Source organism: Microtus pennsylvanicus, chromosome 11 (assembly GCF_037038515.1).
Source record: "Microtus pennsylvanicus isolate mMicPen1 chromosome 11, mMicPen1.hap1, whole genome shotgun sequence".
NCBI classification, from domain to species: Eukaryota; Metazoa; Chordata; class Mammalia; order Rodentia; family Cricetidae; genus Microtus; species Microtus pennsylvanicus.
In genome coordinates, this window is record NC_134589.1 from 93,790,701 (window position 1) to 93,803,245 (window position 12,545).

At 49.5% G+C, this 12,545-nt stretch overlaps 1 protein-coding gene across 2 annotated transcripts in view; it reads left to right on the forward strand.

Annotated features, from left to right (window-relative positions):
• The window catches only part of Sec14l5 (SEC14 like lipid binding 5), a 38,674-nt gene that overhangs the window by 10,163 nt on the left and 15,966 nt on the right, over nucleotides 1-12,545 (forward strand). For both annotated transcript variants that reach the window (XM_075941929.1, XM_075941930.1), the window contains exons 3-6: nucleotides 8,528-8,677; nucleotides 9,351-9,482; nucleotides 10,252-10,380; nucleotides 11,196-11,388. In XM_075941929.1, the coding sequence (XP_075798044.1) occupies nucleotides 8,528-8,677; nucleotides 9,351-9,482; nucleotides 10,252-10,380; nucleotides 11,196-11,388 (604 nt within the window). The remainder of the gene's footprint in view (nucleotides 1-8,527; nucleotides 8,678-9,350; nucleotides 9,483-10,251; nucleotides 10,381-11,195; nucleotides 11,389-12,545) is intronic.

The window sequence follows — 12,545 nt, forward strand, 5'->3', positions numbered from 1 at the left end:
TGCAGCATAGGCAGGCCCTGTGACCCACTGGTGGGAACAGTGCTCAACCACCCTGTCACCTTCAGGGTGGAGTTGTCATGCACTGAGCCAGCATTTAAACTTCTGTTCCTTTTCTGAGTGCAGCACAGGAAGGGGATACAGGGCTAGCTCAAAGAACCCTCAGACAGGCTCTTGCATGGGCTGAGCTGGGAGGGCAGACACACTCCCACACAACTGAGTCTATCCAAGAAGCCATGCGATGGGAGTGTCAGGACTGCACTGAACATGGTCTAAAACATGAGTGTATACCACCCCCCATGTGTGTTTGTGGCGTGTATGTGTTTGTGTTTATGTGGTGTGTTTGTGTGTGCGTGCGTGTGTGCACACGGGGGACCATTTGGTTTGAGGGGAAACACAATGCAGGAACCAGGAACCCATGCTTTAGCGGCCAGAGGTCAAATGTCAGCTTCTCTCCTCACAAGCTGTGTGATTGTGGGCAAACAGCTCAGTCTCTCTGAACTTTGGGTTCTCTGTACCCACATGATTCCTGCCTACTTCCTCGGATTGTTGGAAGGGGTAATGTGAAATGCCTGGAATGTTCCATCTTGACCCTCAGTGCTCACTGTTCCTGTTGCCACAGCAACAGCCGACAGCTGCACTGTACACATCCTTTCTTGGGACTCAACACTAGGAACTCAAGCAAGATTTTCTGGGCAGTGACCACATTCTAGAACATTCTCCTGTGCAAAGGCAAGGGCCCTCCTGTTCCTGGTGTGGGGTAAGGAAGGAGTGACTTATCTCTCTGCAGTTGGAGCAGTATCCTGTTTTCCCGGCTTTAGGATGAGAACGTGAAATATGACAGGCAGGAAGGAGTGGCTCAGTGGTGGAGCGCCCTCTCGCCAGGCTAGTCCCCTGACTTCCCTGGCCTCCACTTACGCATCTGCGGAAGGGGGGTATCATAGAAATGTGACGGGGACACCAGGCTTCCACACTGTTGCGCTCTGCATGGGTGTTTTACGCTCTCTGAAAGAGGAACAGCGGTGCCCAGCGTTCCTTGGTGACCACTGTCCTCGACACTGACAAGTAGCTTTGGGTTGTTTATCTCCCCCATTGCACTGGAGCTCTGGGGGCCTCTGGGTGAAGATGGGCCCCTTTCTTTTACAGTTGTAGAGAACCACCTGCTGCTAGTCAGCATCCCCAAAACTTGTTATCTGAGGTTTCCAGATGGAATTCTCCCCATGGGAAGCAGGCTATCCATTGACTGTGGTGCTGAGTCTGCGGCCTGTCCTCTCTCCCTGGATGCCATTCAGGTGTTTCTCGGGCCTTGACATGGTGATATGAGTTCCCTGATTGCATTGCCATTTGTGTGTAGGGGATGGAGCCAGGGATGGGGCTGAGGACTTCTGTGAGAAGCCAGAGACAGGAATTAGGGTTCAACTTGAAGGTCTGAAAAGCAAAACAGTCAGTCACTGAGTCTCATCTTGACCTCAGTCCAAAATGGCGATCCTGCCTCCAGGAATCTCAGAATGAGACTGTGTGAGAGTTGCCTTCTCCTGTCTTATATTCCTCGCTAGTGCTGGGATTAAAGGCGTGCACCCCTACTGCCTGATTTCTATGGCAAACTAGTGTGGCTACCGGGATTAAAGGTGTGTGTCACATCTGTCTGGTCTGTAAGGCTGGCCAGTGTGGCTCTTTTACTCTCTGAATTCAGGAAGGTTTATGTATTGAAATACAAATGAAGTATCACCACACACACACACACATACTCGCACACACACACACATCTATCACTAGGCGTGTTGATAAGAGCTGTCGAGGAAATGAATGGGACAAAAGGATGGAGAGGAGGCAGCTACGGGGGGAGGTGCCCGGGATGAATCCCTGGAAGAAGGGTAGCTCCCTCCAGAAAGTCCTGGTGACTCATACCTCCCACTCTCTCAGTCATGCAATAGATGAGCTTCTCAGGCCTGGAGACAACTGGCGCAAGGTCCTGTGGCAGGACAAGCTGGATGCAGTTCAGAGCTAGCAAGGCTGGGGCAGGGTTAGGGGCTGAGTGGGAGGGGGGCTGATGGACCTGGAGGCCAAATAAGGAATGTGAGGTTTGTGTGTGTCTGTGTGTGTGTGTGTGTGTGTGAGAGAGAGAGAGAGAGAGAGAGAGAGAGAGAGAGAGACATACACACACAGACAGACACAGAGAGACAGAGAGTCTTTGCACACTTACAGTTACATATGTAAAGGCCAGAGGTCAATCTCTTGCTCCTTAGGTGCTGCCCATCTCATTTTTTGAGGCAAAGTCTCTCATTAGAGAAGAACTCACCCAATAGGAGCTAGGCTGGTTGTCCAGTGAGCCCCAGGGATCCACCTGTCTCCACCTCCCATCTCTTCATCTCTAGGATTGCAAACATATACCACCTTGCCCAGCATCTTTTATATGGGTTCTTAGGAACTAAAGTCAACCCTTGTGCTTATAAGATATAAGGCAAGCACTGTCCTGATGGAGCCGCCCTGAGCCCAGGGATTGCTCTTTTGTCCACTTGTTTCTCTAGGGTAGCAGCAGGGACTTGACAGTAGTCCAAGACAGGGGGTGGTGCGGCCATGGCCTTGCAGGAATTGAAAGACTTAGGGCAGAAAAGGGAAAGATATGGCTGGACAGGCCCGGAGCACAATGTCTGGTTCTGTTTCTGAGCCTCCCACGGGAACAAGTGCTGAGCAAGGGGTTCCTGGGGGAGGGGGGTACTCTGGATTCAAGTCCAAATTCATCATTTCATTCTGTGTGACCTGGGGTGAATCAATGAGTCAGAGAATCAGTGAGCTCTGGCTTCCGAAGTAGTCAAAAAAAGACATCCTTCCAAGGATGGGACAGAAGAGAGCTCGCAGGCGGAGGAGCACAGCCAGACTTGCTGTGTGACTCTCATTCAGTGACACTCTCTCTGGTGATACAGGAACTTAACCACCTCATTCTAGAGATGGATCAATGGAGGCTCTGGGAGGACCAGTGACTTACCCGAGTCCCCTAGTTAGGAGGCAGCAGAAACCAGCTCTGCCTGAGTTCGTGCAGGGGTCACTTTCTGCCCACTTCCCAGATGCCACATCTGTTGCTGTTAACATTCCTTCCCCAAGGGAGATATAAACAACATCTACCCCCCAGTAAGGTCTCAACGGTGAACCAAAGTACCATGCCACCAAAGTTCCACATGGGAATCCGGGAGCTCATTGGGCTTACTTCAGAGCATGAGTGAGGGATTGCTTATAGGAGTATGTGTGACCCTGAAGACATCGCACTGGAAGGTGACCACAGCGAGGATGAAGGCTCCCTCAGCCTTGGAGCTGGAGATCTTCTGTCAGTTAAACTATAGACACCATATTCTTCAGCACACCTGAGACCCCACATGAACTTCGGGCAGAACCACATACAAATGGCAGAAGGCATGGTTGGGCCAATGATCCTCTCCACTCCCTCCTCCCATGAGAAAATATCAAAGGCACCCCAGCCCAATGGGCAGTGACAGCTCCTGCAAGCAGGCCCAGCTGATCTGACAGAGATGGTAACTGTCCTCCTCTGCAGCAGCTACTCAGAGGGGAGGTGGAGTCTAAGCCAGCCGCACTCTCCTTCCTGCATTTGGTGCCTGAGAAGGAATCGGCTTGTCGTACCACCCTGGGCGGTCACTGTGTTCTGGATACTACCTTGTTTCAGGCCTAGAGAAGGGTCTTGTTTGGGCGCGCTGGGAGCAGGTGGCTGCGGAGGGCCCCTGCAGTCTCTTATAATATCTGCTCTCTAGCCCTGCTTAGAGGGGAAACGCCTGTTCTGGTGGTGGGACACACAGTTCTCAGGTGTCTCCCTCAGCAGCCCTGCCTGTCACTTTGGGCTGTTGGAGCCAGAGGCTGGACCCAGCAGCTCTAACGGGTAGGCTCCGGCTATTCATCTTCAATGAGCCTGTTGAACAGAGAAATAATAGTGGAAAGCAGAGAAAGGATTTCTTCACTGTGGTCACTCCTGGAAGAAGAACAAATAGAGAGGCCCAGTGACCTTTAGATGGGGTTTTCATTGGGACCGTCAGCTCCCCAATAATAACACAGAGACTGATTATTAATTATGAAAGCTCAGCTTAGCATAGGCTTGTTTTTAACCAGCTCTTATAACTTAAATCAACGCATTTCTATTAATTTACTTTCTGCCTCATGGTTTCATTACCTCATCTCCGTGTTGTCCGTCCCGCTTGCTCTGCATCTCCACCTTCTTCCGAGCATCCTCTCTCCTGCCTAGCTATTGGCTGTTTAGCTTTTTATTAAACCAATCAGAGTGACGCATTTCGTGGTGTACAAAAAGATTATTCCACAACAATGACCACCCCTCCCAGCCCATCTTTGGAGCCTTGACATGAGGTTTGGGTTTAAGTAGAAGGCAAGAGGTCTGTGCTCAGCCATCACTGTCTGGGTTCTAGACGCTCCTGCGAGGTGGTTTGACAACTTGTCAGAACTGCGACGTCTGTTCCTGGGAGACAAGTTCTCCCTTTTATTGGCACCAGGCTTCGGTCTTCTCCTTCTAGCATGAGGCTCCTGGGAAAATTCTAATTTCTTGAAGACCATCATTTCATTAGTCAAAGGGAGGGGTACAAGTGTCTCTCTTTTTTAAAATTTAGTGTTTTCATTTTTGATATTATGATATAATCACATCTTTTCCCACTCTCCTTTTCTCCCTCCAAACCTCTCATAGATCCATCCTTGCTCCCTTTCAAATTCATGACCCTTTATTTTCATTGTTTATACATATGTATATACATGTATATTCCTAAATATATAAAACCAACCTGGCCGGTCTATATAATGTGACTGGTGTATATGCTTTCAGGCTTGTCCATTGGCATTGAATAACCATAACCAGTTGGTGTGCCGGTCCCTGGGGAAGACTATTTTCCCCGCCCTCAGCATCCTCAGTTGCCTGTATAGTAGTTCTCTGCATAGGGTTCAGGCCTCATGGGCTCCCCGCCACAGACATCCAGTTAGAATGTCTTCATTCCTGCCACGGAGAATATGCTGTTGTCCCAGAAGCCAGGAGTCCCAGGGTGTCGTGTTTGCCTGGCACTCCGCAGGACCATGTCTGCTCCTCCTCACTGGCCTGTAGCCCCTTTCTGTGAGTCCTGAGGCCCCTTCTCCTTCCGGGTCAGGGTGGTGTCTCCTCCCAGGGGCTGAAAACGGAGAGGAGGTTACTGTCCTCAGATGCTGCCACTATTGCTGTGTTGGTCTCAGGTTTGGGCATGTGGGTTGTGCCAGGCTAAGAGCCGAGTCTGGTTGGAAGCATCTATAATGGCGCAGGGTGCTGCCATCTCTGAACGCTTAATAGCTTGGGGGCCTTCTCTAGTCACCCTCACCAGCTTTGCATCTCAGGGGGACCTCAGTAATCAGAAAGAAGTAATCCCCCAACCAGGGTGTGAAGCAGTTTTAGCGACAGCAGTCTCAGGGACACTCCTTTGGTGGGCTCATTGGTGTGGAAGCTAACTAGATATTGAACAGCCATAATGAAGGATCCCAACTGCTCCTCTCTAGCCGCTCCGTCACTCAGTTCTCAAAGTGACCCTTTACAATGGCACAGAGAGGTTTAGTGTCCTTCCTAAAGCCACAGAGTTCATGCATGGTAGAATTTGCACCCAGGTAGGGACTCACTCATCATGACTGAAGCAAGCATTCCATGGGATCTCACACACACACACACACACACACACACACACACACACACACACACACTCACACACACTCACACACACACACACACACTCACACACACACACTCACACACACACTCACACACACACACACTCACACACACACACACACACTCACACACACACACACTCACACACACACTCACACACACACACACTCACACACACACTCACACACACACACACACACTCACACACACACACACACACTCACACACACACACACACACACTCACACACACACACACACGCACACTGTAAATATACCATATTAGCCAGGTGGTGCACACTAACCATCCCAGCAGGTAGAGTAGAAGTTCAAGGTCATCCTCCACACAAAGCCAACCTAAGTTACGGGAGATTCTCTCTCTCTCTCTCTCAAAAAAAAAAAAAAGGAAAAAGAAGAAAACCATAAAACCCTTGATAACAAGACTGGGAATGTAGCTCACTGGTAGAATGCAGACTTAGCATGCATGAGACAAGGCCTTGAACTTTTGTTGTTTCTCCTGGTTCTGCCTACTGAGTGCTGGGATTATAGGTGTGCAACCATGCCTGACTCATTTTAACCTTGTGTATTCCTTTTTCCTTTTCTTTCATTCTTTATTTAAACTTTCCCCATTTATTGTGTGTATGCCTGTGACGTGTATGCGGGAGCTGATTCTCTCTTCCATGGAGGTTTTGGGAATAAAACTCGGGCTGTCAGTCTTGTTGGGGAGTGCCTTTACTTGCCAAACTATTCTTTCTTTCTTCTTTAAAACAGATTTCAGTAAATTCATGTGTGTGTGCAGGTGTCCTCAGGGCAAGAAGAGACCACTGGAGGCAGTTGCCAGTCACCCACTGTGGGGACTGGGAACCTGATTCAGGATTCAGATCCTCTTGAAAGCACTGACCACTCTTAACCGCTGAGCTGTTTCCATTTTTGCTTTCTTATATTTTTTTAGATTATTAAATTTTATTTTATGTATATGACTATTTTGCCTGCATGCTTGTCTATGCGCCTCAGGCCAATACGTCAAACAGCATCAGATCCCCTGGAACTGGAAGTGTAGATGACTGTGAGTTGCCATGTGGGTGCTGGGAATTGAACGGGGGTCCTCTGTAAGACTAGCAAGTGCTCTTAACTGCTGAGCCATTTCTCCAGCCCTCCTTTCACTTTTCTGACGGAGTCTATTAAAGCCACAAAGCCTCAAGTAAAATCCAGTTCTCTTTTTATTTTGACACCACGTCTAAGGAAGTGTTGCCTAACTCAAGGTCACAAGTTTGTTTGTTTTTCTGAGACGCGGTTTCTTTGTGTAGCTTGGAGACCAGTCTGGAACTTGTTCTGTAGACCAGGCTGGCCTTGAACTCACAGAGATCCACCTGCTTCTGCCTCCTAAGTACTGGGATTAAATGTGTGGGCCACCACCACCCAGCATGGTCACAAGTTTATTCCTGCCATTTTTGTTGTGTGATTCTGGGGGCAGAATCCAGGGCCAACCACATCCCCTCCATCAGTGAGCTAAGTTCCCAGCCTGAAATTTGTCTTAATATATGGAGCTTGTATCCTGTGACCTCACCAAACTTAATTATTAGTGTGTTAATACTGTGTGTGTGAGAGTGTGTGTGTAAATGAGTGTGTGTGTGTGTGTGTGTGTGTGTGTGTGTGAGAGAGAGAGAGAGAGAGAGAGAGAGAGAGAGAGAGAGAGAGAGATATTTATTTCAAGGCTTCTTTTTATGTAAGATAATGTAGTCTATAAATAGAAATAGCTTCACGACCTTTCAGACTGAGTTTCTGACCCCAGCCTGAACTTTGGTTTTAAATAGAACTGAGGAGAACTCACACCTGAGACTTATTTCTGACTCGCTGGGCAGAGTATTCAGTCTTTCACCCTTGAGTATGAAGTTAGCTATGGGTTTTTCCTCCTTGGCTGGCAGTTTATTGGTGGTGTTATTTTCATTTTTTGTTGTTGTTGATGTTTTTTGATCTTTGTTTTTTGTTATTTTTTTTAATCAGGAAGGGGTGTTGCGTTTTATCAGGTTCTCTCTTTCTCTGTCTCTGTGTCGCTATCTCTTTCTCTCGCACCTGCAGGGCAGTTGTGTAACTTGGTTTGACACTCAGCACTTAGTTCTCATCCACATTGACTGCAGGCTTTTGTCGTGGTAATGGGGTCATAGGTCACCAAATTACAGCTCTTGTTTGGAGAATCCTCACTCTCATTACTTTTTCTGGACAAACATACACACATTTCTTCTTAATGCGTATGTCTGGAGTCCCATGTCCTAAATCAAATTCCAGGCTTCTCTGGTTGCCTGAGGATCATGTTTCTTGAAGCCAGCCTGTGGGTGCTCACGTAAGTGTTGGTAGTGTCTTCCCAGGAACGCCGTGTGGATGGCAGAACAGCCTTCATTTTTCTGAAAACCCATCTTTGTGTGGGAGCCATTCCGCCTGGCCCAAGTTAGAAAGGCTCAGGTACCTTTTCTGAGAAATAGATTTTTTTTTCCTTTTAGTGCTGAGCTAGGAACTAGGTCTAGTAGCTCAGGCTGTCATCCCGGCCGAGAAGGCTGTGAGACTGCTTTTGACTGCAGAGTGAGTTCAAGGACAAGCTGATCATCTTAGGGAGACCCTGCCTCAGAAAGGAAAGAGCTCTGGGGATGTAGCTCAGTGTTAGAGTGCTGGCCCTGTTCGGTTCAATCCCTAAAGTCACATAAACAAACAAACAAACAATCTGTCCTGATGGGGCTTCTGTATATCACTGCTCTGAAAAGGAGCCAAGAGGTGCGTGTTCTCACTGTGACTGGGCGCTTCTGTCTAGGGACGGAGCGTGAACTCACTGTCTCTCTGTCCACAGGCCTATGAGAAGCGCTTCCCCACCTGCCCGCTCATCCCTGTTTTCCTGGGTAGTGAAATCCTGGGCGAGTGGAGAAGCGCCGATGGGGCTGTGCACACTGTGGAGCGGAGCTGCCGACTGCGTGTGGATGCCCCGCGGCTGCTGCGGAAGGTGGGCCTGGGGCTGGGGTCTCGGTGTGCGGGCTGTGAAATAAGTCTATTTGCGGTGGAATGGGGACGTTGGAGCCTTGAGATCTTGGGAGGTGTAGCAGCCGGAGGGCCCAGGCGTAGGGTCTGGGAACCAGAGGTAGGTGAGGATCCTGGGATGTAGAATGAGGTGTACAGGTTTCAGGGTTTGGGCCACAGCTGGATGGTGGAGGTGGCTGGGTGATAGTGCTGTATCTGGGATTGGAGAGAGGGACAGGCCAGACTGTCTGGTGGCAAAGGACCACACAGGTGCGGTGCGTGGGTGGGGGAACTCTTGGCTTGATGGTGGTGGCAGTCTTAAGACTTGAGGGTCTTCAGGGTGGGAGTTATTTGAGAAAGGCTGAAAGTCTGTACAAGGGCCCCGAATTCTGTGTTGGGTGTGGCCTAAGCCAGTGTGGACGGTAGCAAGAGCAGGCGCCATCCCACCCCAGGGTGGGTGTCTCTTGTTGGACTGGATGGCAGAGGGAGCAGGGTGTCTGTTTCTAGACTGGGGATGACACAGGCCAGGCTAGAGGGTGACAGTAGATGGAACTTGAATTTCCAGCTGAGGGGTGACCCAGGCTGTGTGGGAGCGCGAGTGTGAATCAGAACGGGTGGCCTTCGGGTTAGCGCCTCTTCCTTGGGCTCTTCCTTCTCAGATTGCTGGTGTGGAACACGTGATCTTCGTGCAGAGAAACGTGCTGAACTGGAGAGAGAGAACCCTGTTGATCGATGCCCACAATGAAACCTTTGCCAGCCGAGTGACGGTGAAGGAAAACTGCCGCTACACAGTGAGTCCGCCTGGCTGACCAGGGACCCTGATGCTGTCCCAGGGCTGGGCCCTGTGTGTCCCTCCGGTCTTCCCTCCCCACATTCTCCTGGCCCCTCGTGGGTGGATTTTATTCCCTTCTCCTTTTTTAAGACCGAATGTCACTATGTAGCCCAGGCTAGCCTGGAAATTTGCCATTCTCCTGACTCAGGCTCCTGAGTGCTAGGATTATAGGTGAGTGTCATCATACCCAGCGAAGATTTCTTTTAATTGCTGACATATATAAATATATTAACCTTTTAGGGATATTTAAAGACTTTGTATATAAATATATGACATAATAACTATCGAAATACATCTAAACACATATTGATAATTTGTATCATATAAGTGATTAAGTGATCTGAACATTACACATACACCATTTTATCTCTCTTTGTGTATGTGATTTCGTTCTTTCTTTCTTTCTTTCTTTCTTTCTTTCTTTCTTTCTTTTTTTTTTTTTTGAGACAGGGTCTCTTTACATAGCCCTGGCTGTCCTGGAACTCACTATGTAGATATACCAGGCTAGCCTGGAACTTGTAATTCTCTTTCCTCGGCCTCCTAGTGCTGGGATTATAGGTGTGCACCACCATGCTCAGCTTGAGAAAGGGCTCTTTGCTCCCCGCACATAGACTTTGCATCATCGTCTGGGTGGGGAACGCTGTCCATGGCAGGCTCTGGTGGCCACAAGAGAAAGAGAACCCAGCACCCAGTACTGAGGCCCTGCCGTGGTCCCTTCCCATCTGCAGGTCCATCCTGAGAATGAAGACTGGACTTGCTTCGAGCAGTCCGCCTCCCTAGATGTCCGGTCCTTCTTCGGCTTTGAAAGCACCTTGGAGAAGATCGCCATGAAGCAGTACACGGCCAACGTCAAGAGGGTGAGTGACGCTGTGCTAGCCACACCAGGACGGTGCACAGGCCTGCTCTGCCACCAACGGCTCCTGGGGCACTGGACAGCAGCCCTGGATTCTTATTTCTGAAATGAACACTGGGGTCATGACCACACCAGTGAGGTCACAAGTGGGAAGAACTGGCTTGTTCTGGAGGTGTCCTGACGTGGTCCCAGCACTGCTCCAAGGTGCTGCAGCAAGTTCAAGACCAGCCTAGGAACTTAGTGACATAAACAGCCAGAGGCACAGCTCAGTATGGAGCACTTGCCTAACATATGTGAGGCCCTGGTTTTGATCCCCAGAACCAGGTCATGGGAAGAAAAGTCTCACTGAGGCCAGAGTCAGGATTTAGTGATGCAAACTCAGCCTAAAGTCTGCCAGTGAGGGGCTGAGGGTGTGGCTTAATGGTAGAGTGACTGCCTAGAATCCTCCAGTGAGGGACTGCAGGCGTAGTTGGGTGGAAGAGCGCCTGCCTAGCCTGTGGGAGACCTTGGGTTTCACTCCCAACACTACGAAGTCACTGTTTCAATGGCCTTAGACTCCAGGTCAGAGAGTGGCCTGTTTACCAGGTGGACAGTTTTCTTCTGGTGGTACACATTACCAACATAAAACTGAGCTATTTGCATTTGTCCTGTGCTTAGTCTTGCTCATCTCCACTCCTCTTGGCCCTGTTTTAGCTGTGCAATAGCCATATGTCAGGACTGGGACCTGAGAATGTATGGTCAGAGCGTGTACCTCAGAGCCAGTGTGGTGACCTCGCAGCACTGCTTGCCTGGTGACATCTTTGGGTCTGTTGCTTCCAGGGGAAGGAGGTGATTGAGCACTACCTGAGTGAGCTCATTTCCCAGGGAACATCTCACATCCCCCGCTGGACACCTGCTCCAGTCCGGGAGGAAGATGCCCGCAGCCAGGCTGTGCACCAGTGTCCCAGCTCCATGGTGGCAGATGACCCCAGTGATGCCCCAGGCCCCGATCCTGAGATTGCCACAGCGGATGGTAGGTGACTCCAAGTCCGTGCCCTCACCTGTGGCTCTAGGAAGCCGACCGCACTGCCTGGCTCCCGAGAAGAGGAAAAGGTGCTGTAGGTTGCCAGGGTTGGAAACAGTCTGGCACCCACTCAGCCTCCTCCCTTGCTTCTCAGAGTCGATCTATTTCTAGACCAGGAACTGACCTCTGGTGATTTGAGGATATTTTTAATTGCATGAGTAATGCAAGATCATGGTAGCAAAATATCTAAACGAACTGGAAGATGAGGGCTGCAGAAGTGGTTCAGTCAATAAAGTGCTTGCCTTGCATGAATTGCATCTCCCAGACCCCACTAAAAAAGCCACCAGGCACGGTGCGCCCACTCATGATCTTACCGCTGGAGACGTGCCAGCCGAGACGAAGTGGTCCTATCTGGAGAGGCCTACACCAGTGAGAGATTCTCCCTCAAACAAGGCCAAGGGAGGCGATACCCGAGGAACCATACCTGAGATTGGCCTCCACATACATATTCATATATATACATGCATCCGTTATTCACACATGCACATACAGACACACGCAAAAGCAAAGGATGACGATTCGTTCCCTCTCCCTAGAGTCTTCAGTAGTTCTGCATATGGCACATGAGGGCACACGCCTCCGCACGCATGTGTACATGCATATTCACACTTAGAAAATATGGAACGGGTGGGAGGATGCCAGGCATCCTTTTGTACTTTGCTGGCCCTCACTAACGCTGTTAGCACACACACCCTAACACCTCATCGTACCGTAGGAATGCTCTATGCCTTACTAACGTTGGCTTGTTATTATCATTATTGTTTGAGACAGGAGCTGGTCCTGAATTTGGTACGCAGCCGAGGATGACCTTGAACTTACAAGCATGGTGCAGGCTAGTTTAGTCTACTTTAGAACTTACTGCAAATCATATGGTATATGAAATCATATCGTGTGTGTGGACCACAGTTCATATGTAGAGGTCAGAGGACAACTTGTGGGAATTAGTTCTCTCCTTCCACCATGTGGGTTTTGGGCATCGAACTCAGGTCAGCTGATTTGGTAGCAAATGCCTTTACCTAATGAGTCATCTCACCAACCCCCTAGTTCTTTGTTTTAAAACAGGGTCTCAAATAGCCCAGGCTGGCCCTAAATTTGCTGTGGAGTTG